Source organism: Drosophila busckii, chromosome 3L, assembly GCF_011750605.1.
Source record: "Drosophila busckii strain San Diego stock center, stock number 13000-0081.31 chromosome 3L, ASM1175060v1, whole genome shotgun sequence".
Classification (NCBI taxonomy): domain Eukaryota; kingdom Metazoa; phylum Arthropoda; class Insecta; order Diptera; family Drosophilidae; genus Drosophila; species Drosophila busckii.
The window spans coordinates 17,508,949-17,533,810 of record NC_046606.1 but is presented as its reverse complement, the minus strand read 5'-3'; the positions used below and the strand labels follow the sequence as shown (position 1 = coordinate 17,533,810).

At 42.0% G+C, this 24,862-nt stretch overlaps 2 protein-coding genes across 2 annotated transcripts; one reads left to right on the top strand and one right to left on the bottom strand.

Moving 5' to 3' along the window:
• Nucleotides 1–267: 267 nt before the first annotated feature.
• LOC108600196 (tyrosine-protein kinase Abl) lies at nt 268–21,412 on the bottom strand. Its single transcript, XM_033293432.1, is given in 11 exon segments — nt 268–964; nt 996–3,040; nt 4,105–4,181; nt 4,256–4,376; nt 4,445–4,700; nt 4,989–5,575; nt 5,645–5,918; nt 5,920–6,061; nt 6,128–6,662; nt 8,175–8,228; nt 20,974–21,412. Coding segments are annotated over 11 exon segments (5,088 nt in total). The 5' UTR covers nt 21,326–21,412; the 3' UTR covers nt 268–319.
• A 1,464-nt stretch (nt 21,413–22,876) lies between these two features.
• On the top strand, nt 22,877–23,958 carry LOC108600597 (endothelial differentiation-related factor 1 homolog). The gene is given in 4 exon segments (XM_017988275.2): nt 22,877–22,916; nt 23,002–23,125; nt 23,378–23,538; nt 23,600–23,958. Coding segments are annotated over 3 exon segments (564 nt in total). The 5' UTR covers nt 22,877–22,916; the 3' UTR covers nt 23,879–23,958.
• The last annotated feature ends 904 nt before the right edge of the window (nt 23,959–24,862 follow it).

Sequence of the window (24,862 nt, the reverse complement as noted above, 5' to 3'; positions counted from 1 at the left end):
TGGTGTGGTGAGTGTGGGTGTATGTGATAAACGTTCACGGCTAACTAAATACTAAGCTGACGTCAAGTGTATGCTTGTATATATTAGATATGATGATGAATTATGAATTAAGAGTAATAATAATTATAATTTGAGTTGTAGTTGTAGTTTTGCTGCGCTTTCTTCCTCTTCGGCTGGGCTTGAAGTTACGGTTCCAGAGTTTACTCATTGCTGTACTGTTCGTGTCGTTGTTTGGGTATGGTGCTGGTATGTTATAATGTGGTCTGGTGTGTGTGTGAGGTCTCCGACGGGGATGGTGGGTACGATGTTGGGTCTATTATCACTGTGGTTGCTTACGCTTGATGAAATTGCCCTCGGCGTCCAGCCAAATGCCTGGGCCGTTGTTGTCCGGTTCACCGCTCCGCTTGGCGTCCATCCCCGTTCTTATTATTTACCTATGCAATGCATTCGAGATCTGCTTCAGCGACTGACCTACCTCACCCATCAAGCGCTCATTGTCCTGCACATTCTTGCTGCCCGCCGAGCGCAAATTCTGCGATTGCGTCTCCACACGCGTCACCAGCTCCCGGAAATGAAACTTGGAGTGCGGCGGCATTGATTCATTCTCCGCAAAGACCACACAAGAGTTTTGCAAAATGTTGAGCTTGTCGCTGAGCTGTAGCCACTGCGAGGCCGAAATGGCGTTGGCCGGATGCTTCAATGAGCTCTCGAGCAGCGTCACCAACTCCAAGATGCTCTCGCGCGAGATTTGCGTTGAGTTGATGTTGTCACCGCCGCCGCCACCGCCACCCACGCCCACGCCCGATATTTTGGCAATGGGCGTGGCATAGATGGTAAGCTTGGTGGGCTTGTGGGGCACCGCCGGCTTATTCTGATTGATGCTGCTGGTGCTTAGTTGCTTGCTGTTGTTGGCGTTGCCGATCTGCTGCAGCTGCTCGCCGCTGTAGAGAGACTGCGTCATTAGCTCATTGGCTTCCGTCTCGCGCGTGGCCTGCGCTGCTGTGCTCCTCGTTGCCACTGCTGCTTTGACTGTGACCCTCGGCATCTGTGAAGAGTTGCGTTGAAAGAGATGTTTTTATTGCTGTTGTTGTAGTTGGGTTGTTGCTAGTGCTTGCTGCTCTTGTTGTTGTTGCTACTGCTGCTGCTACAACTATTGCTGGCTTGGATTGTGCTGGAGTAGAGGAGGTGCTTGGATTGCTGCTAACTGGGGGCGGTGGTGGCGGCGCTGCTGGCGGCGGCTTATTACCAAAGTGCTTGGACGTGGCCAATGGCAGCGAGCTCTTCAGCCCGTACTTGGGCGATAGCTGCGTGGAGTGCTGCTGCACCCCATTGCTGGCCACGCTGGGCAGCTGTGCTTGGGGGAGTGTGGTGCTGGCGTAGTCGCCGCCACTGGGCGCCTGCTCCCAGAGTTTCTTTAAATTATTAATACTACCTGTGCTGCGTCGCTTGCCGGGCTCACTGTTTGGCTCGCCAGCGGCATTTGTGTCCGTCTCGGCATTGGAATTTGTCACATCAATTTTGATTTCAGTCTTTTGATTTGCTGCTGCTGCTGCTGCTCCTGCTGCGTTGCTGCTTAATTTTTTGCCTCCCTCCTCTTTACGCGCTGGACAATTGGAATTGCCATTGGGATTGCCAGTTGACTGCGGCGATTGCTGCTGCTGCTGCTCCTTGTCCACCTTACGCAAATGCGCCTTAAAGTCAATTATGTTGGATGGTTGCTCGGTCTTGGGCAGCGGCGAATTCAGTTTCTTGGGTTCCACTTTTTTCAGCTGAGCCTTGAAGTTGTTGTTGTTGTTGCTGCTGCTATTGCTGTTGCTGTTGCTGTTGCCGTTAGTTAGCTTCGATTTGGGCAGATTCATGCTTTCGGCCAGTTCTGTGACCAGCTGCACCACAGGATCCACAGCTGGCGGTGCTGTAGACGCTACGCTACCATTGGACAGCTCCGCTGGCTTGTTGGCCGCTTTAATCTCGGTAATAAGCTTCTCCTTGAGATTCAGACCCTTCTCGGGCATGGGCATGGGCGCTGACGCAGGCGCAGGCTCGGGTGGCGACCCCAGCGAGCTGCAAGAGTCGGTGGATGGCTCACGCTTGCGTAAGGAGACGCCAAAGCGGGAGCTGGCCTCCTCAACGCTGGGCGCCGTGTTGCTGACATCGTTGCTGCTGCTGTGATGCGCATGGAGATGCTGCTGTATAGCTTGGACGGCGCTCTCTGGAGCTGGCGGCGGCGGTGGTGGCGGCAAGGCCTCAAACTCCTCCAGCGGTGGCGGCGGAAACTCTAAATTGGCCAGCGCTGCCTGCGCAGCGGCTCCGCGCTTGGGCGAATTGCTGCTGCCGGCGGCTCGGAACGAGGAGAAGGTCATCATGGTGCCTTCAGTGGTGGTGCGATGACGCTGCAGCTTGTTCAGACTGGCGGCTGCATTGTTCTGCATGGTCACGCCGCCAGAGGAGTTGCTTCTGATCATTTGCTGCGGCGACGGTTGTGTCTTGTTCGCTGACGTCGGCACCGCTGCGGGCGCACGTGCTGCTGGCGGCGTAGCATGTCCGTTGGCTGGTTGCTCGCCGCTGCTGTTGCTGCTGCTGCTGCTCTCCAAGCTATCCAAGAATGCGCCAATGCGCGCCACCTTGGGCAGCGTGCCATAGCGATTAACCACTCGCTTTACATTCATCACCTCCAAGGCGCCCACTTGTATGGGCTGGGCAGGCTGCAGCGGCACTACACCATTGCCATTGCCATTGGGCATGCCGTTGCCAGGCTGCTCCCTGGCGGGATGCTGCTGCGAGCGTTTGCTCTGACGCGTCTCCAGGCCACGGTTGCCCATAACGGGACGCTTGAAGGAGCTGTGCTGCTGCGAGGAGCGCGGCCCAATGCCGCTCGGAATGCTCGGCACGCCGCCATGCAATGAGTGCTGCATCTTGTTAGGCGGCGTTACAGTCAGACTCTGCTCCAGACTGTCGCCAGTTGCGTCTGTATCGGGATCAGCAGCTGGATCTGTTTCCGAGTCATAGCGCTGCGTCAGATTGTTTATGTCACGCGCCAGACCTGCAAGCAAAAATAAAACAGCATGAGTATGTTTGTGGTTGGGAGTGGTGCAGTTCATGCGCGTGCTGGATGTGGATGTGGTTGTGGGTTAGGTGTGTGATTAGCAGTGGCAGCTGAGAGTCATGGTCGTGGCAACAAACCCATATTGTCTCAATATTTGTCAACACCAAAACATAAAAGCAGTGAAACAAAAGTAATAGCTAAGCATAAGATAAATAAGAAATATAAAAAAAATACAAAGCAAGCACCAAAATGAAAGAAAATATAATAAATTTAGTTTAGCTAGATTCTATATAAAAAGTTTATAATTTGACGAATTAACTAGAATTTTTAGCGCAAGCATTTACTTTTAAATTGTATCTAGATAATTACAATATTCTGTAGCTAACGATTATATTATTAAGCAGTTCCGCAAGTTAAACGCAAAAGCATGTTTTTTTTTTTTTTTTGCTATTCTGTTCGCGCTGGCAGCATAATCAAGCTCATTAAAAAATGAGTCATACTAATTTGGCTGAATCAAAAGTTAAATTAAAAGTCTATTGTTTGTTAATATACGAACGTGATCAAGATACAAAAGGTAAGCGAGCAACTACATAGAAAATTAAATAAAACATAGGAGGGCCACTAAACTAAAGAAATTAATTTAAAGTTATATTACATACCATTTAAATAATTATAAACTAATACAGCAAAGGCAACCGCAATACAACAAAGTTAAATAAAATAGAAATTTTTGAAACACAAACCAATGATGGGATACAAAACGAAACATAAACGTAAATAGTAAATCTTACTCCATTGACAAATACCTCGAAATAGGAAGTCGTAAAGGAAACTACTGCAAGAGGATGATTTCTTAATAGAATACGTTTGTTCTTGCTGTTGTTGTTGTTGTTGTTGTTGTAGAACTTTATGTTGTTTTGGTTGTAGTAATTGTTGTTTTTGTTGTTGTTGTTGTGTACGTATTTGTGTCTGTGTTGGAATTTGGGTTTTAAAATTTCTACTGAGGGTCTGACTGAAAATATTGTTGGAGTTGAAGTTGAAGTGGAAGTTGCTACTACTACCATTGGTATTGAGCTCATCGATATAGTTGCGAGCATCCTCCTCACGATATGTAGAGTCACGACTGCTGGAGAGCAGGCTGGAAAATGGAAAATGCAAGTGCAATTAGACATAATGTGCCAGGCCAGAGCATGGAAACTTCTCTTTTCTCACCTGGTGCGCTTGGGGGGCGCTGGCGCCTGCTTGCCCTGCTTGTTGGTGGTGCGTCGCATTTGCACATTGCCCTTGCCCTGGCTGGAGAATGTGCTCAGCTTGGTGGAGCTGGAGCCGGTTTCTGCGACAGTATGGAATGAGTATGAGTGATTATTCGATCTCGCCTGACTGTTGCTAACAGAGACTCACCTGACATGGGCGTGCTGGCCAGTTGCTGCTGTTGTTGCTGCTGCTGCTGCTGCTGATCGACGCCGGGCAGACCCTTCTTGACCATTTGCGGTGTCAGACTGAGCGAGGCAGATGCCGATGAGCAGGCGCTGGCCGTGGCTGCTGCTCCTACCGCCGCCGTCGATGCCGTGCCCGATGTGCCCCCTGCTGAACCGGCCGAACTGGCTGTGGCTGTGGCATTTAGCTGCTTCTCGACCGCTTCGGTGATGGACGATTCCTGCGGAGCGAAGAAGGAGAGACGTGCAGCACGTGGGTCATTATTGCAATCACTACTGTTCTGGTTGTTGTTGTTCTTGTGGTTGTGGTTGATTGTGAGGCAATCGCTATCACACTTGGCGCTTTGACAATCCCGGCGCGACGTTGATGCGGACGCCAATTGCAATCAAAGCTCAATGCCATTGTCGTCATCATTGTCGTCGTTGTCGCCATCGTAATCATCGTCGATATCATCGACGTCATCATCATCATCATCCCACACCTCGATCTCGAAATCACCGTCACCCACCTGAAACATATGCTCCAACGCATGGTGTATGCTCTTAAACGTCGGCCGATCCGCCGCATCCCACTGCCAGCACTGTCGCATTAGATCGTACACCTCCGGCGGACAGCCAGGCGGTCGCTCCATGCGATAGTTCTTCTCCAGCTTGTGGTACACGTCGGTGAGATCAATGCCCGGGTACGGCGACATGCCATATGTCGCTATCTCCCACAGCAGCACCCCAAACGCCCAGACATCGGACTTGGTGCTGAACTTGTTGTACGCCAGCCCCTCGGGCGCGGTCCACTTGATGGGAAACTTGGCGCCTGCATGCGCCGTGTACGTGTCGTCACGCATCAGACGCGCCAGCCCAAAGTCGGCCACCTTGACCAGCTTATTGTCGCCCACCAGGCAATTGCGTGCCGCCAGATCGCGATGGATATAATTGCGTGACTCCAGATAGCTCATGCCTGAGGCTATCTGAGTGGCCATATAAAGCAATGCCACCGCATCTAGCGTCTCTCTGCCAGCGGAACGCAAAAAGTCTAGCAGATTGCCATGGGACATGAACTCGGTGATGATATAAAAGGGCGGCTCGCGTGTGCAGACACCTGCAAAAGGGAAAGGGATGAGATACGTTAGTTGGGCTCGCTAGCTTAGAGTTCTGGTTAGAGGTTCACCGATCAGCTGCACGAGATTCGGGTGCTTCATCTCTTTCATGATGGCCGCCTCTTCCAGGAAGTCCTTGAGCGCCATAGTGTCCTCCTTGAGCGTCTTGACCGCCACCGTATTGCCGTAGCGCTTCCACACAGCCTCGTACACCTCGCCATACTGGCCGCCACCCAATTTATGCTTCATCATAATGTCCGTGCGGCAAATCTCCCACTCGTCTGGCTCGGGACTCAATGGAAATACTGTGGGCTTGTTTTGCTTGGGCGCTGGATAGAGCAGCGGGAGTGATGAGGCCATGGCCCTCATGTGGCACGCTGTGATGATGCACCAGCTCCGCGAGCGTATTGAACTTGGCCTCCTGTGTGACAAAGACCTTGCCGTCGGGGTCCTCGGAGATGCGATAATGATACACGCGTCCCTCATACCTGCAAGCAAATCAGAGACTATAGTTTACCATTTACCCTGTGTGTGGGTGTGTGTGGGGAATCTACCTGAGGCTTATGCTGCGCTGACCGGGTGAGCTCTCGCTCTCGCGCACCAGGAAGCTGCCATTGATGCCGGAGCTCAGCAGATACTCGGCGGCATTGCGTGAGATGGGACCGTGGTACCAGGAGTGCTTCTCCAGCGAATTCAATGGCGTCACATAGTTGGAGGGCACCCAACCCACATTGCCGGAGTCGGAGTGGGCCTCACACCATTCGCCGGACTTGTTGTAGCTTAGTATGCGCACCTGCTCGCCCTTCTTCAGGCTCAGTTGGTTCTCGCCACCGGCCTGAAAGTCGTAGAGCGCCACAAACAATTGTGGATCATCCTCCTCGGGACCAGGCGCCAGCAGATTCTCTTTGGATGTCCAGCGATGCGCCGACTCGAATATCGATGTCGCCGAGCTGTGGCCACCACCACCACCAACGAGCGATGACAGCACAGGCGACTCCTGGCTCTGCAGCTCGACGGCGTCAGCGAGCAGCGAGGCGGCCGTGCTGCCGGCCGGAATGTGTGGCAATGGACGTGACTGAAGCAGCGCCTCTGCAAAAAAGAGAGAAACACATGGAATGGCAAGGTGAGTGAACGTTTAAACTGATCACGATACAATTCGAGCGAGGAGACTACAAACTCGTTTCTCCAATACTCACACACACACACACGCACACACATACAGAGACAAAGACACACCGCATCACAACACACAGGAATGCGGGCGATTTGTGGCAAGAGCGAGGGCGAGGGCGATGGGGAGACAATGTGCCTACAATTTTCAACTCTCTTTTCATTGAGAAACATAAATTATGCATAAAGCAGCATTAAAAAAAAATTACGTTGTCCACACAGGAACAAAAACAACAGCGAGCAGCTCATTCGACATTCGCATTTATTGTGGGAAATTCTAACAGATTTTCAGCGTTTGCGTCTGAGTGGCGTTCTGGGCACTCGTGTTTATCTAACTCTACGCTTGTCTGTGTGTTCCATGTGTGTGTGTGTGTGTGTGAATTACTGTACTTGTAGTTGTAGGCACGACACGCCAGACAAAGTGTTTATCATATGCACTGAGCAAGGCTTTATAACTTTTGTATGCAATTCGAAAACATTTTACACATTCACTAACAGTAAAAATATATATAATAAATTTCTAAGAAATACCACAAGGCAAAATAACAAAAACATTCAAGCTGTGACTTCAGCTTCGACTCTTTTAATACTTTTTATTTACAGTCTTGTAACTGTGGTCTCTAGTTTATATATAAATCTATATAATATAATTTGAGTCATCTCATTATCTGCCATTTGTTTTTCTCATATTAACTCTGTTTCGAATAGCGCATTTGTTGTTCGGCTCTGTTCTAATTTACAGCTTGGCTGTTAGCACAAATAATTCAGTGAAAATTTACATTTGTGTGCAACGGTTTGTTGTTTTTCATTAAGCAGCCACTTCCGTCCGCACACAGATACTGAGAGCGAGCTCTGGGCGAACTGCGTCGAGTGGACACCGGCAGTGCCTCCACCAGTTGAACCCTGAGCAGGCACACGACATCGTTTTTCCCATTTTGATGATTGAAACATTTTCAAGATTTGCCGTCTCTGTCTGGACTTTGAATTTAAAGCGCGTCTTTAAATGTAAATGTGGGTGCGCTACGATTTCGAAACTACTCATAAAATCCCAGAAAAATAATCAAAAATAAAATGTGATATTTTGAGTAGGGTTCCCCCCCATAACAGAAACTCTCTCAATTGCTCTACACTGTTAATTTATGCGCATGAGACAGGAAATATTAATAGCAATAGCAAATAGGTAGTAGAATTTATGGTGGGAGAGCGGAAACTTTAGATCTCATGGTGGTCTACGACTATTTAAAGCTCAGCTTGGTTTGGTCACCATTTGTTTTTTATAAGTTTGGGCAGCGTTGGATGATTCACTAAATTCATAAGTAAGCCACTTGGGTTTGGCTTATCTAGAATTCAGGGGATTCAGCTCCAGTTTTCATGCATTTTATGTATATTTGTTATAATTATTAAGAATGACACTACGTTTATGCTTGTTACCTAAATTCACGTGATATTTGCCGGGATGGCCGCGAAAAGAGCTGTGCTTGGTACCTGTAGAAAGAGAGAGCATGAGAAAGAGCGGTTCAGACAGAAAACCAAAAGAAATAGACGCAATAATAAATTATCATCGTTGTTAAAAAGTTCATTATACATATTTTTCTAAAAGTTGCAATGACTTCGACTTCGACTTCGACTTCAAGTGTAATTTATTTTTTACAATGACTCGACTTTGATAATGAGATGGTGCGGCGAAAAAAAAAAATGAAAAGTAAATTATAAACATAAGTACACATTACAATATATACAATTTTCTACAAGAAATCTATTTACAGTTAGTTGAATGACATGAAAGCGGCTTTGGTTTCAAGACAAAATATTTTTTATATTTTATTACTTTATTGTGCACTTATTTATTTTTACCATTAGTAGCTTGCCACAACAGCTGGCAACAAAAAGAATAAATTAAATATAATAAAACACAACAACAACAACAACGAAGCGTAATAATAACAAAGTCGCTTTAAATGCTGTAATCTGCAGCGAGAGCGCTTAAGAAGAAAATAAGAAAAGTATCTGACGGATGCCTAAGCAAGTTTTACAATGCCGTAGCCGCTGGGTTGGCTAGCCACGCCCCTTTTTACGCTACTGACATTTGACAAAAATGCTTTCTCGCCCGCCCTCAAATAAAGTTGACTGCCGAATTGAGGGCAACAAACTCTCAAGCAGCAGCCACACATACTACATGGCCCCCAAAGTCGGATACATCCGTCAGTCAGTCAGTCAGTCAGTCAGTCAGTCCCTCAGTCAGTCTAGTGGCAAAGCAAAGACTTGTGTGCAAGTTATTAACGCGAATTGGAGCAAGCACAAGCGCTGAGATTTTGTGAAATGACGCAGAGCTAATCATAGAAGTGCCGCATACTCAACTGTGAGGATGCAGCTTATCAGCCATCACCTACACCCCCACCCCCTGCCCATCATCATTGCCGCTGCATGTGGCAAATAAATAATGCAAACTGCAGCGGAAAATTACTTTGCTTAACATAGAGCCCTTACCCGATAGCAAGCACTTGCATAAAATACGCCGTGGTTTGCCATTAAGACGGACCCTTCCCTTATAGTAAAAACTACGCTGCTTCTTCTTCTTCTATCTTGTTGTGTCTGCTATTTATTAAAGTGCCGATGCATTCAAGTTGTAAGCAAACTTTTACATTTCCATTCAATAACTCATTCAGTCGTTTTGTCAGTCATTCATTAGCCGCGTTTTCTGCTTTTGTCTTTAAGCGAAAAAGAGAGAGCGAGCTCATTTGTATCTTTTGCATTTGAGCACGTCTCGTTACAACCATCATTACTCCACTGCCGCTCCCGCTCCCGCTCCCACTCCCTCTCTCCCTTGCCGCCAAGCAGCGCTCAAGGGCTTTTGTGTCACGGCCCTTGCAGCTCTGCTGCAGTGTCTGGGGCACTTGCCTCTGCCTCTGGCTAGCTTTGGGTTTCTCTTGTCGGATTTCATTTACGTCCATTTGGGGCGGGCGCAGTTCATGTCCAGTCGAGTCGCCGTCGTCAGCAGTAATAAACTTTGCAGGTTAAATTTAATTAGTCACTTCTGTGGCTTCCGTTGCAAATATGCACAGACCCAAAACACACGGACGGACGGACGGATAGTTTAGTGACCAAAGCCGTTTGGGGTTTTGATTTCTCACGTGGCATTGGCTTGCTAGAGCTTCACTTGTTAAAGTCAGTTGCTTATCCGTAGCCTTCATAATTGGCATGTTAGTCATGTTAAAAAGCAATTACAATTAATAAAGACATAAATTAACTTGGGACATTCGATACGGAATGCATTCAATTGATTTTTAGTGAGATTTGTTTCCCAATTGATTTTCCAATTAAAGCAATTTCAGAAATAGATAAATTAAAGACTTTCCAACTCATTTAAAACAATATTTCAATATATTCGCAGCTATTGCTTTAATTTTCACTATTTTCATTTAATTTGCACTGCGCAATTGCAGCTGCTCCCTTCGGAAGTACCATATGGTTATCTAGGCAAGGAATCATAGTCAATTTAAATATATATACAAGGACATATATATATGTATGTGCCTAGGCGCCCCTCAGCTCATTTTTCAATTTGACATCGCATGTTAAGTAACTGACACTTGGACATATGCTGAGGAATGTAAAAGAATTTCAGTTTGCATACCACACACACACACACACACACAGTCATGCATGTATGTGTGTGTGTGTGAGATTCGTAAAAGGTGCAAAGGCTCCTAGGGGAGGATTCTACAGAAAAAAAACTCAACAAAGTGCGAATAATATGCGACGTACGAAACTAAAGACAATGAGCAACGCAAAAAATAAACAAAAGCAAGTTTGCTTTGAGAAAATTTCAACTTGGATAGTCTATAAAACAATTTTTTATTGGCTATATGGCATAAATATTTAATTTCCGTTTTTATTTAGTCATGACTTGCTGGCTTCACAGCCATTCATTAATTTTTTTTTTGCAAGGCATAAAGCAAAGATGCAAGCAAACAAAGAAAAAGTTTAGACTAAGGGCAGGGCCATATACTGACGGCTAAGGCGGGCCAGGGGGGTGGGGGGGTGTGGCACAGTCAGTCAAGTCAGACACCATGCACTTGGCACTTGGCAAATCCACCCCATGCGCTGCAGCACTGACTCCGAGTCGAGGAAGAGAGAGAGAGAGAGCCGCAGGCACTTTTACCACTTTTGTAAGGATTCCAAACTCGAAGGCTAGTCGCAGTCCCAAGCTACTGCGTGTGGACGTCTCGTGTGCAAATACGCTTATCATGCAGGCAATGTCAAGTCGTATATATATATATATTTTTTATATATTATATAAATGTGCCCATATGCCAGGCTTTTGTAGATGAAAATCAAGTGTGTGCAATAAATAAATATTAAAAAGAATGAAAAATAAAAGAAATCAATAATCAACAAGCGGCTCTCGCTCTCTCTCTCGCTTTGTTTGAAAGCCATCAAACTAATTGAAATGCAGTGGGCTGCAGAGAGGGAGAAGTGCACTAAAAAATTTGTTAAGTATATTTTATCGATCGTTGGGCTGCTGTGCCACAAAGTGTTGCAACTATGTGGCAACTATGTAGCCGTGTCCTTGCAAGGGCCTCAAATTGTTGGCATTGACATGCATTCCCCATTCAGTGGCACGTTCATGATGAAAGGCATGCCCCAGGGCTACTAATTACACTTTCATGCACTCAGCATCAATAGAAGATGAACAAGCTACAGTGAGAGCACGCAAATAATGAATTTGAGTGAAATAAGTTAATGAATTTTAATGAATATACAAATTCAGTCCTAGACTTGCTGATTGTTTTTACTTTAAGTAGACAAATTGAAATTATCATTAGGCGTAGGCAATTGGCGAGTGCTTATCGTACTTTTCTATATATATGTATACCATATGCATGTTTGTTTAGTATAAAGGTCACTCTATTAAGCCAACTGCAAACAATAAGCTATAAAGGTCAACTGCGATATTTATTTTATCGCTGCAGTTTCATTATCGCAATATATTTTTATTATCGTCACTAACCTATCTTAATGCTAAGCCTCTTACTTGGGCCTACAAATTAAGTGTTTAGCTTTAACAAATTTACGTCACGTGATTTATTGCCAGTGTCCACTTTTCGTTTCGTGCATGAAATTACCCAAATTCTTGATTGTTGACTTTGGCCAAAGAGCAAAAAGGCATTGACATGCATAATAGTTTTTTCTTTCTATTTGTTTGTTTGTTTTTTTGTTGTTTGCTTGGCTTGCAGATATGCAAACGTGAATCAGAACATATATGTTTTTACTTCTAAGAGCGAGAATGAGCGGGCACACGACACGTATACGCCGCATTGGTCAAGTTCACATTGAAATACTGCGAAACAAATGACTCACGACAAATATGCGCGACACAGTGGAGCAAACAATTATTGAATATAATTAATACACAACTTAATAACAAATACTAAAATACATAGAATGCATTTAATACAGAAATCATTTAATTGAGTCATGTCGTTTTTAATAAGAAAGAGCAGCATGAATTAGTCATCAAATTTATGCTCAACTTTAATTTCCAAATATAAACATTTTGGTGTTAATTAATTATGCACACTTGCCCCACTGTGCACAGTTGTTCTATGCGCAATATGAAGTGTCTGTCTAAGATGTTTGTTTTGCTTGTATGTGCTGTTGTGTGCTCATGCATTCAAGTTAGCTGGCATTACGTATTCTCTCGTTTTTCTGTCTATTTCTCTGGTTTGTTTTGTTTTGTTTATGTTTTTATGGCTTATTGTTTATGCAGGCAGCGCGAGTGGAGAGTGCGTGGTATTTGTCAAGTATTTTTATTTAGTATTTTAAGCATTTTTCTGTTCCTTAATTTGCTTAATTCTCTTCGCAGTTGTGCAGTGGCTGCTTCATTCATATTCTCAGCCAAATCGCGTGGGCGTAATTTACAGATAATAAATTTAAACGATAAAAGCCATTGGGGCATAAAATTTGTAGATAAGCAAATATGAAATAAAAAGCTTATGCGACACTCCACTCGCTGCTGCTTCCCAGACAAACAAAACACATGTGAGAAAAGCCAAGATGAGGGCAAAGTTAAAAATGCAAAGAGAGTTGCTTTTTGTTTATGTCTTATTTAAAGCATGGGAAAAGATAACAAAACAAATACGTGGGTTCTTTTGCCCAAAGAAAAAAGCTCAATTATTCTATTGTGATAATTTCCTACACACTGAGTTGAGCTATAAGGTTAGTTTAAGTTTAGATTATAAACGCTTTTAAATTTAAATAAAACGCTTTGAGTTATGGCCTTGCTTTAACCTTACTGCATAACTGTTGGCGACTAGTTCATTCAACCTATGCACAGGTGCAAAACTGTTAAAAGGGCAACAAGTACTGCGCTTTCACTTTAAAGCTGATTTCATTTCATTCAGCCACCAGCCAACCAAGCAAGCAATAAAAATATTATATATTAATACAATAGAGCTGTGTAAAGTGCTCAATCAATCATTCAAGTCTATTTGCACAATAAATAGAAATCAAAAGTTGTTGCGTTAACAACAAAAAAGTTCGTCTGACTTTAGTTTCCAAAAGCTTTTCTTTCGCTCTTCTCGTCACGTTCGACTGATGCTGAAAGCCAAAATAGTAACGAAAACGAAAAGCGTCGAATAATCGAAATGCGAATATGAATAATAATCGAGAATGCTAAAGAGAATCTATTATAAAGTGCGTAATTACAAAACAGCCAGCGAAATGGAGAGTAAACACGGTCCGGGCCCGAACTGCCCAGCTACCAAAAAAGTTAATAGCTCCAGTCGTCATTAACGGCAATTAGCCGTATAAATGTTAAGTGCATGCAACTGGAACCGATTCCGGCTTTTGTTTCAAGCTGCTTTCATTTGAAAATATTTTCCAGGCCTGCCCCAAAATCAAATTTGGTTGAGCTCTTATGTAAAAAAACAAAATTGTGGAAAATGCGCTGGCGCCACCGCCATTGACAATGACAGACCCGTCAGTGGGCATAGGAGTGAGCGGGTTATGGAGGCGTTTTAAGCATTTGGCTATTAAAAAGCTTTTTGCTCAGCCAAAATCCCCAAAGAGATAATCAAATTGTATTTGTTATGGCCATGCAGCGTATATTTCAAAAATGTGATGCGAGTGCTTAGATTAAATTGATTGCTAGGTGCGTGTGTGTGTGTGTGTGTGTGAGCCACTTTATGACAAACTGTAATTACACGCTCGAGCAATGTGAAATGAAACTTTGATCTCTTCAGCTGAACTTCAACACGCTGGCCCGTCATCAATTTTGTTTATTAATATTACGAAATAGACAAGCGTACATATGTTTAAATTTTCATAGAGTTATCAAAGAGCACAAGAGTTGAACTTCAAGTCGACATAAAAGTTTTAGGCTTTATCTTTATTGCTATGACTTTGCTTTTGCCACAACGTGCGCTTATCAAAACTGTCAGCAACAGCACTAGCACTAGGTGTGGCAAGTTGCAAGAGCTGTCTGCAGTCATATCTAGATTTTGGTCGCTTTCGAGCGAATCACTCAAGCGTCGTCGTCGTCTGTCTGCTTTGCAAATAGTTGAAAATTGAAAACTTTGCCTCCTCCACAGGAATGAAACATTAAGTGTAGTGACTCGTTGGCCACATGCCCCTAATGTAAGTATTTCGAATGATTCAGTGCCAACTTTTGTTGCTCTCGCTGTGCGATTCCTGGAAACAAGTGCAATAACCAACAGCAACAGAGACGGATATAGAACCAGAGAACAGACCAGCGCGTACCAGAGACGTTGGGCGACAAACTCCGAGCTCTGGGCACTGGGCGGATGTGAATGTCGTTTAAATATTGCCAGACGGCGTTAAAATTGACAGACGTCGTTGTTGTCGTCGTCGTGCATCCAAAACACACACAACACACACGAAAACAAAAGACAACTACAAAAAATATATAAATTCTGAATGGCAGACACACCGCCATCAAATAAGGGCCTGAATATAAAATGAATAAAAACAAAAACCGCAAGTGGCGACAAAATTCAACTTCAGTGGGACGCATTGGACAGCGGCCGACAGTTCAGTCATTAGCCAGCAATTAAACGAATTAAATTTCACATTAATTATTTAAAAAAATACTTTGCACTGGAGCGAAGCATAAAGCTGTGCTCATATGCGCTATAAGAATATATAATAAAAGATTATATATCTACAAATTCCTGTAAGAAATTGCGATTAAATTACTGTAATTGAACATTAAATTTTAACTAGTCAGCAATGCCAGCTTAGTTAACTACTAACTCTTTTTTTTTTTGGGCATAATTTTCATTTCATGTTTTTCACACTGTCCGGTTCACTGACCAGCTAACAACTTTAAATCTGTAAACCAAAACACCGAACACCGGTCAGCTGAGCGAAAAAGAGACAGAAGAAGAGCGAGAGAGAGACAAAGAGCTGTTCGTTATCTCGCTGTTTCTCTATATCAGCAGACATTTCGTTATGATTGTCATTTTGAGTTTCAGAACTGGTTTCCTGATCTCTGTTCCGTTGCGAGTTTGTCATGGTTGTCTCTTTTCTTAGCAGATCGTATTTATATATGGCAATTTTCATTGATTTTGTTGCTGCTGTTATTTTTTGCAACTAATTTGGAGCTATTTTTGTTAGAAGTTGTGTGTGTGTGTGTGGTGAAATTTCGTTGGTGAAAGGAGATCTATAAATATGCACATAATTGGCAGAAATGAGATTGAGCAAAAGAAAGAGCTCAATTAGTCTCTGGTTGTAAAAATAATTTCGAAATATTTTGTTCAATTATAAGGGCCAAGATAAATTGCTAACATTAATTAACGGTATAATAAATATTTGTTATTAAATTAAATATTGTTCTGTTCTGTAATTTTGCGTTTCTAAATGGCTTGAAAGTGTTTATGCAAATTATTATTTGAATATTAACATTGAATTCTTGCGTTGCTTCAATCTTTGACTTGATTACGCTTCTATATAATTCGAACCACTTTAACTGACGCTGAAACTCAAATCAAAGTCAGCTGCTGTAATATGACTAGGAGCAGCAGCCACAGATTGTGGCACATGTGTGTGCCCGAGAGGTAAATGTATCTGTAGTTGTATCTGAACCGCAGCTAAAGTGTTGCCACACTGGCAATTGTACGTGCCGTGGCAAGCTCAAGAGAACTCAATTCTCATAACAGTTACAATTACGAACGTGATTTGTGTTGCAGTCTCCTATCCACCGAGTTTGCCTCATTGATGGATTTGCCACCGCCTTATAAAATGCAGTTCTTAAAGTAATAACCCCCCAGCCCCTCTACCCGCACGGAACAGGTTTGCCAGGTTCTAGTCGTGAAAGCGATTCGGTTGCATTTGAAATGCTTTGCAGCAGGTTTATAGACTGACCATAAGTATAAACAGCCGTGTGCCGTCGTCTGTTTGAATATATTTAATAAAAATACAATTTAACACATGCTTATATAAAAAAAAGCAGCGAAAACTTTTATATTGTTGTGGATTTTTGCACATGCTTAATATGTTCGACCTTGTGGGCCAGTTAACAGTGAAGCAACCGCAGGGGGCAAGTGCTGGGTAAACAGCTGGGGAGGGGGCTGGGGGGTGCGTCGCAAATGGTTAAGCTTAATAAGCACATCAATTGCAGCAGCAGCGGCTTTGCTCCCCTCCCACCCTCTTCTCCACGAGCTCTATATATATTTATATTTGCTTTGGCATTCTCAAATCAAAGCGTCTAAATAAAGTGCACACATAATATATTTATGTTGCCCCATTTCCCCCTCTCCACCACTCTCTTTATTTATATAAATACACACGTACATAAATATAAATTTACATATATTCATATCTGTGTAGTTTCGAGTGTCAATCAATCAACTGGCGTCAAAATTTATGACCCCAAGCATAATCACTACCAGCGCCTATATAGAAATGGATTCATGCTCTTATAATTAGTTGAACGCATTTTTCGTTCGCCCCCCAAACACTCCCAGCTTTTTGGGTAAATAAATATTCCAACAAAATTCTCTGTTTACAAATTATATTTGTTTTTGTTTTTTTCTTCTCTCCACTGTTCGCTTTCTTTTCTCCGCTCGTCAGCTAATTTATGCAAACAATTTTCAATGAGGCGCAGCCCCCAAAGGGGAGCTCACAAAATTTGTAAGGCGTGTAACAGAGAATGTGGGCGTGGGCGTGTGGGCGGCTGCAACGGTCCACTGGGAATGCAAAATGCTAAGAAAATAACACAAAATTGTGTTTGGAAATAACGACAACGTTAAGTAATCGTTTATGATATGTTTCTCGAAAACTTGATATATGCATAATTGCAACATTCATAGACGGGTAGACAGATTTATGAAGTAAATGCAGCTGAAGTGTTCCTTTCGAAACTGAAATCTTGAAAGCAAATTCTTGAGTTAGTCATAGCTAAGGTCTGCAAACAAAATAATTATAATATTGCATTTGCATGAAACATTTGTTTATTTACATTTAAGCAACTAACTAATTTTCTATATATTTCCAATTGTTGTTACAGTTACAAACTGCAAAACAAACTCCAATTCTTATTACAACACAGCTGTTGGTTCCATATGGCATTCTTGCTGGGTCTTTAAGCTTACACACACACACACCACACACACACACTCATTTGGTAGGCAACTTAAACTGGCTGGAACTGGCATTGGGCGCTAAAAATAACATCAAAGTGCATTGCTATAAGGCACGAAATGCAAGAGGCACGAAAGGATTTACGAGCTTGATCGAAAACAGCCCTTTGGCCTCAAAGCATGCAAAGTAACACCAACAACAGCAACAGCAGCAACAACAACAACAATAATAATCATGACGTTGAGTGGCACTTTGTGTTGTTGTTGTTGTTGTCGGTGCCAGGAAACTGGCAACTCGCAAGTTTTAAAATTAAAGAAAATTATAAAAAACAAAATGCAACAACATGACGAAGTAAAAGATATTGCCGCTGGGCTAATAATAGAAACTGTATGTACATATATCTTAAAGTGTGAGTGCGAGAAAAATGCGACAACGACTGCAACTTCAGCAACAACTCTCTCTCACCCTCGCTCTTTCTCTCTCTTATGACAGCAATTATGTTTAAAGCATTAAATGATTGAAGAAATAATATTTATATTTACATAAACATACTAAGCGAATGGTAAACAAGCTGCCAATCTGCTACAACACACACACACTTCACCTGTTTGCTGTGTCCACATTTCACACACACACACACCACACATATGCACACACAGGTAGCTTGCGTGCGTGTGTTGACCATTAGCCATATGAAAAGTTCATTTGCCTCGTCTCATAATTTGCCGCTTGCATGTCAGGCTAGCTAAGCAGAGTGTCCATTGGCCATTGACGCCTGTCCACCCCACCCCACCCTGCTGCCCTCTCTGCCAGCTCAAGTTACTCAAATTACAAAAGAAAGAGCGCCTAAGAGCGTCGAAGAACGAAACGTATGTGCGTAAGGAGTTGCAACTTGAGGCTATTTTGAGACGCACTCTCCCACTCTCTCGCTCTTGCTCTCCCTCTCTCTCTCTGCATATCTTGAGCTCTTTCTGCTCTCCCTTTTTTTTTTGCAATTGCTTGCTAATGACAGCTCCAGTGAAGCAGCAGCTTTCCCAGCGCCATCCAATCGCAATTACAGCTACGTCCATGTCTATTCGATCACTGCAACTTCAGCTGCAACTCCAGGCAGCAAGTATCTGATTACGCCGTGTAGCACAGTCAAATTTCGTTGTGCCAAAGGCAACGCCTACAACAACTGTTGGCAACTCTGTTGGTCACACAGTGGTGCCAAGACAAATGAAAAATGCAAACACTCCCGCTAAACTGAATGGGTTCCAACATTTGTCAACTGTAAACTTGGCTATAACTTTTAAGCCAGATTGCCGATTGAAATCACTGAAATCAACTTTAGTTGTGCAGATTATTCAATTTACAATAATACATCAAAGTCTAAAAGAAACTTTTTTATGTTATTTATAATTTTTTCTTCAAAAACAAAATAATTTAATAAATTTTTTGGTTCATCTGAATAGGCTCAAGAGCTTTATTCTTACTTTGTATACCCAGCTCTATTTTGTAACTTAAGTGGATGCTAATAATTATCTTGGAAAAAAGTCATATTAATGTTGGTACAAATCAGAGCAGTGATAACAAACTTCAAAGATGTATTGTTTTGATGATGTTGTTAATTTCGTTCGTACTGAAGCAAATTATGCTAAAAATACAAAAATTTGGTCTCAGCACGCTTGAAATTATTAACCCCACTTCGATTCACCAACATTTCGGTACTAAGATCAGTTGGGAATGCGGTGCCAAAGCAAATTAGATCGCTGTAAAGTGACTTATATGGAAAGCTAAGTATTCGAAATGGTTTTTCATATTCAGAAATACATTTTAGAAAATAGATTGCATTTTACAATTGTCTGAAATTGCAAATAAAAAAGCTCAAAAATAATTATGAAATAAATAAACTGATTATAAAGATGACTATGTAAGTTTAAATGTTATAAGATAAACAATTAATTGAAAAAGTAATTTAAATAAATATAATCCACATCATTTCCTACCATTGCTTAAAATTAATCAACATATTTCTAGATCCACTACTGAGTCTCAGTTTGCATAACCAAAACCGCTAGGCACAGTGTCATCAATTGTTGTGTTTGCTTGTCGCCCTGTCACTTTACCGTGTTGCGGGTGTAGGCCAATGTATATGTATGTGTTTACATGTGAGTGTGTGTGTGTGTATTTGTGATTGCGTTTTCAATTTGAGTTCGCGGCTGCCATTTGGTCTGCCCCTCTGGCTCTGATCTGAGAGTTCGAACTGTTGGCGATTGTGGTCGGTCTGTCTCTCCGTCTTGTAATCTGTACCCCAGACACAGTTTTACAATGTAATTTTGTAATTGCAATAACAACAACAACAGCAACAACAAAAATAGTAACGAAGGCAACATGAAACTATTCAAAAGACAATTGAAATTACATCTGCTGTGCCTCTGATGTGAATTTCAGTATTTGATTGCACAAATAGTTTTGTTATTGTGTGGGAACGGTGTGTTACCATTACCGTTACAGTTGCTCTAGTTGAGCTGCACTTTCAACTTAAAGGTGAAAATTCATTGCATTGCAAGCATTTTTATGAATGAATGAACGATGCAGCCAGCTCTATCAGCTGTTTTATTTATTAATAATATTTTAATAACAACTCATTTAGTATTGCATTAAGTAAGCTGATTAGCTTATCTTACGGCACAGCTGACAACAAATCGTTTGTCATTGCGGTAGGACAGCGGCGACAACAACAACGACAACATTTTAAGGAAAACATAAAAAAGCTATTACCAACTGGACAAGGGATATTGAAAGATTTGTCAACTGCCAAGCAAATAACAAATGTAATGGCAGAGAAAAAAATTATATAAGCGAGCAAAAAATGATGCGACAGACAGACGGACAGACAGACAGTATGGCAAATAAAAAGAGTGCGTAAAATGGATGAGGAAAAATTGCAGGAAACTGCCCGTTGTATGATTTTTCTTTTCAATGAAGGGGTGGCTGTTGCTTCAACTTCTATTTCTACTGTTGCTGCGTAGGTCACAGGCGCAATTTCAACCACTGTTAAGAATAAGAAGAAGCAGAGCACAAAAGGGAGCGGGTGCGGGTGCGGGGGTGCGTTGCATGTCTCTCTGCATTTAACTAAACGTACTTTGACTTAACAAATACACGAGTTTATCAAAGCAAATACGCTTATCAAACGTAGCCCATATGTATTCGTATGTGTATTAATATCATAGAAGAAGCGCATGCCAACTGCATTAGTCAGCTTACAAAAATGCCAAATTGAACACACACACATACATTTAAATACACTAAAACTATAGGCAATGCCGGCAACGACAGCAAGAACAACAACAACATGCATACCGCTTCTATGATAATCGGAAGCAATGAAAGAAAGAAATTGGCTCAATTGGAGAGCAGCCGCCCACTGCGTAAAGCAAAAGAGAGATAGACTGAGAGCGAGCGAGCGAGAAAGAAAGACAGAGAGTGAGCGCAAACTCTATATACATAAGTATGTATGTATGCATTGTGTACGCTTCTGTATTAGTGTGTACACACTGTAAGTGCATTTAAATGTAGCGTTACACACATATATACATCTACTAACATCCACCCACACACACACTCGCAAGTGTGTAGTACTCACCATTATGTTCGGTAAATATGTTTAAGCCCACAGTGGGATTGCAGCGATTATCCTTGTGCGTTGTGCTGGAGCCGCCGCCGCCTCCTCCGCGATGCGAGCTGGAGCCGCTTGAGCCGATGCTGGTGCTGCCACCGCTGCCACCAAAGCCCACCATTGACGTGTGCTTGATTCGTGAGCTGCGCAATGTTGAGCCTGAGTTTAAGGCATTGCCGGCGCTGATGCAGTGCGGCGAGCCAGATCCAGCAACGGGACTGCTGCTGGATACACCGATACAGCTGACGGTGCCTCCATGTCCACCGCCGCCTCCGCCGCTAGAGTGTGAGCCACGCTCCTTGCCCTGCTGTGCTCCCATCTTCAATCACCTGCACATGCACACACGCCCAGTTGTAGCTACGGCTTTTGTATTTATTTCTTTTAATATTTGCACGATTTTTTAATTTTTATCGAGCTGCGCAAGAAATTTTTTTTATTTTGTAATATTCACTTGCAATAAATAATTGTATGCACTTTTTTCTTTTATCGCATTTTGCGTTTTGCTTTATTTTAATTCGCTGCTCTACACATTTTCATTCGTGCGTCGTCGTCGTCTCTTTTCTTTCTTTCGCGAGATACGCTCTTTTGTACTCCACTCGTTCCACCGTTTCGTTTTCAACTCCACTTTGCAATTTGGAGTAGACAAAATTCAAGGATGTTGCGAAATTACTTGTGACTTTATGTATACGAAATTTCTTATTATTTAACTAGCGACAATTTAAATTGGTTTGTTTGAGCTTGCGTTAAACTTTTCTTTTCCATTTGTTAAGTGCCAGCCTGGGGGGCTGGCTGCAAACACGCCCTAAAATGCACTTTGTCTCCCCGTTATAATTTTTTTTCTTACTTTTATATTTTATTACGGCGTGTGTGTCTTGTTTGACACTTTACTCACATATTTGGCAAATAAAATTGAACACAGTAATATGCTTTACAGTAGCAGTTGTGCTGCTTTGAAGTTATCTTTTCCTATGCATTTTTCCAATTGCACATACAAATTGCCACCCGCACAACACGTCCAACCCGTTCAAAAACAACAACACTTTTGGAGATCTCAGCGATGACAAACAGACTTTTCGGCACTCGATACATCGATATAAAACGAATTGAAAAGCTTAGAGTCTCGATAGTGTATTGAGTTTGTTGTAAGCCTTTGCTTATCTATAGACACGACATAAGCATTTTCTAAGGGTTTTTAATCACAAATGTCGTTTGTAACCAAATAAAATAAATATTTATCTATAAAACTACGATGCATCGATTAAATTACACATTCCCTTATACAAACTATCGTCCTCCACCAATCTTCCAGCACTAGCTTAAAATAACTTAACAGTTTATGTTACGTTACATATCGACAGGTAACAGAAGGCTAATGTCATCCAGTTAACATATGCGTTGAACTTTAATTGGCGCGATTATTGAAAGCTGCTTAGAAAATAAATTTCAAAATATCAACAATATTTTGCAATCTCTTATTGTAAATCATTTAGAAATATATCAAATTCGAGCGTGTATTTAAGGCTTGCGAAATATAGGCCGGTTGTACTTTGCCGATATTTAGCCGGCAAGCGATAGTGTCCCTTATTTCAATGTATCGGCATGTCATGCACGTGTGAACTTAAATGAACTGTATGAACTTAAATGATCTGAAGTAATGAACAGCAATTCATAATTCGTAGTAATTATATTAATTAAATTATTTAGCAACATGTATTTTTACAAGTCTCCAATTAGACGGCTTTCTGTATGAGCCATTTTTTAAGCATCGTTTCTTGTCAAAACCAAAATGTACTCGATACTTTAAACGATTTTGTCTCCACCTCTAGATAGATAGATAGTTCTGGAATTACAAAAAATTACGAAAATAACTATTTATTCAGGATATATAAAGCAATAACAAAGCAGCCAAAGTAAGTAGTCTCAGCCCGAGCCGATACGAACAACCTGATAGCGCCATTAATATCAATTTTTGTTTCATAATTTTGCCATTTTAAGATGTCTGATTGGGATACTGTCACTGTTTTGAGGAAGAAGGCTCCTAAGTCTAGCCAACTGAAGACTGAGTCAGCTGTTAATAACGCACGCAGACAAGGCGTTGCAGTCGATACGCAGCAAAAGTGTAAGTTAAAATCTGCGAGCAGAAATAAAAATACGGGTGAAAGGGGCCTAAAGTCTCGTAGGTAATGATTGTACTGCGTGGCCGTTTGTTGTTGTTTTGCTAATCGGTTTGTATTTGTGTGTGTGTGTGTGTGTGTGTGTGTGTGTATCTTTGCATTTCACAACGTGCAGTCAGCCATATTGCTGACCCACTAACTGCTGCTGCCTAGTAATTATATTGATTTATTTTAAAACTGTGTGATTTTTTTTATAGATGGTGCTGGCACCAACAAGCAGCATGTGACTACCAAAAACACTGCCAAACTGGATCGTGAGACAGAGGAGCTGCGTCATGACAAGATACCGCTGGATGTTGGAAAGATCATACAGCAGGGACGCCAGAACAAGGGTCTCAGCCAAAAGGATTTAGCCACGGTAAAACTGTAATAGAAAATGTTTTAAGCTAAATAATGACTTTTGTTCTTCTTGTTGTTAGAAAATCTGTGAAAAACAGCAGGTGGTGACTGATTATGAGGCTGGACGTGGCATTCCCAACAACTTGATACTGGGTAAGATGGAGCGTGTGCTTGGTATGAAATTACGTGGCAAGGAACGCGGCCAAGCGCTGGCGCCTCCCGGTAAAAAGTGAGATGATGCTGCCGCGTCTACTGCAACATCCAGTGGCGCTCCATCGAATCGTAATGCCAGAAATCAGCAATACCAACAAGTGCCGGAAGAACCTGGCTGGAGCACCGTCTGCAGAAGACGCAAATGAAACACTATCGGGAGGCTGTCGAACCAAACAAAATCGGGTCAATGCCACAAGACACAAGAACAGCAGCAACTAATATTAATCTAATAAACAAACACACACACACACACATGAGAAACGAATCCAACAATGAAATGTGCGCCAACTGTGAGCACACAACTCGTATATTAACATAACATTAAATAACAAATTATTCAAAACCTTTTGTCTAACACAATTTATGATTTTGTTACAAACCTCCAAAAAATTATCCATTGTAATTTAATTAATCTTTCACACACTCGTTACAAACCAAATCAACCTTAAGACAATTGATATTAAAGGGCGGACACGCCCCTTCTCTATGTGCTCATGGCTGGAACATACTTTTATTGTTCATTTGTCATATTATTGTTTTGTTATCAACGAAATTAAGTTTTTCTTTTGCCTATGAAACTGCAACTGCATCTAATTTATAAATATACATTGAATACATAAACGCAATATTTTTCAATTTTAACCTTAAGCCACTCGTACACGTTCATGCCTAAAATAACCTAAATACATTTTAAAGACAAGCCATATATGCAACCATTTTTAGAGCTTAGCCACATCTTTTTGTAATCGACCGATACATATTGTAATATTGCCTAGGGTCTAGGATCTTGAAAATGTGCGTTTACTTACATAGAGATACATAAATGAATGAATACATTTATACATATTATATAACATATATGCGAAATGTATTTTAGCAACTTTTTCTAGTCTATATTAAATTTTAAGCGATAGTGATGTTTTGATATTTTCCTATCGCATAATTGGAGAATAAAACTTCCTTGTGTACAACTCATGTATGCAATTTATTAAGAAAATCAACTATATATATTAATATAATATACATACATATAAGTATGTGCGTTAATGTCTAGTAAACCATTCTCGAATATGAAAATGAATAAGAAAAATAAATGTTTTTCTCCGAAGATTAATCTTTAATCCAAAAGA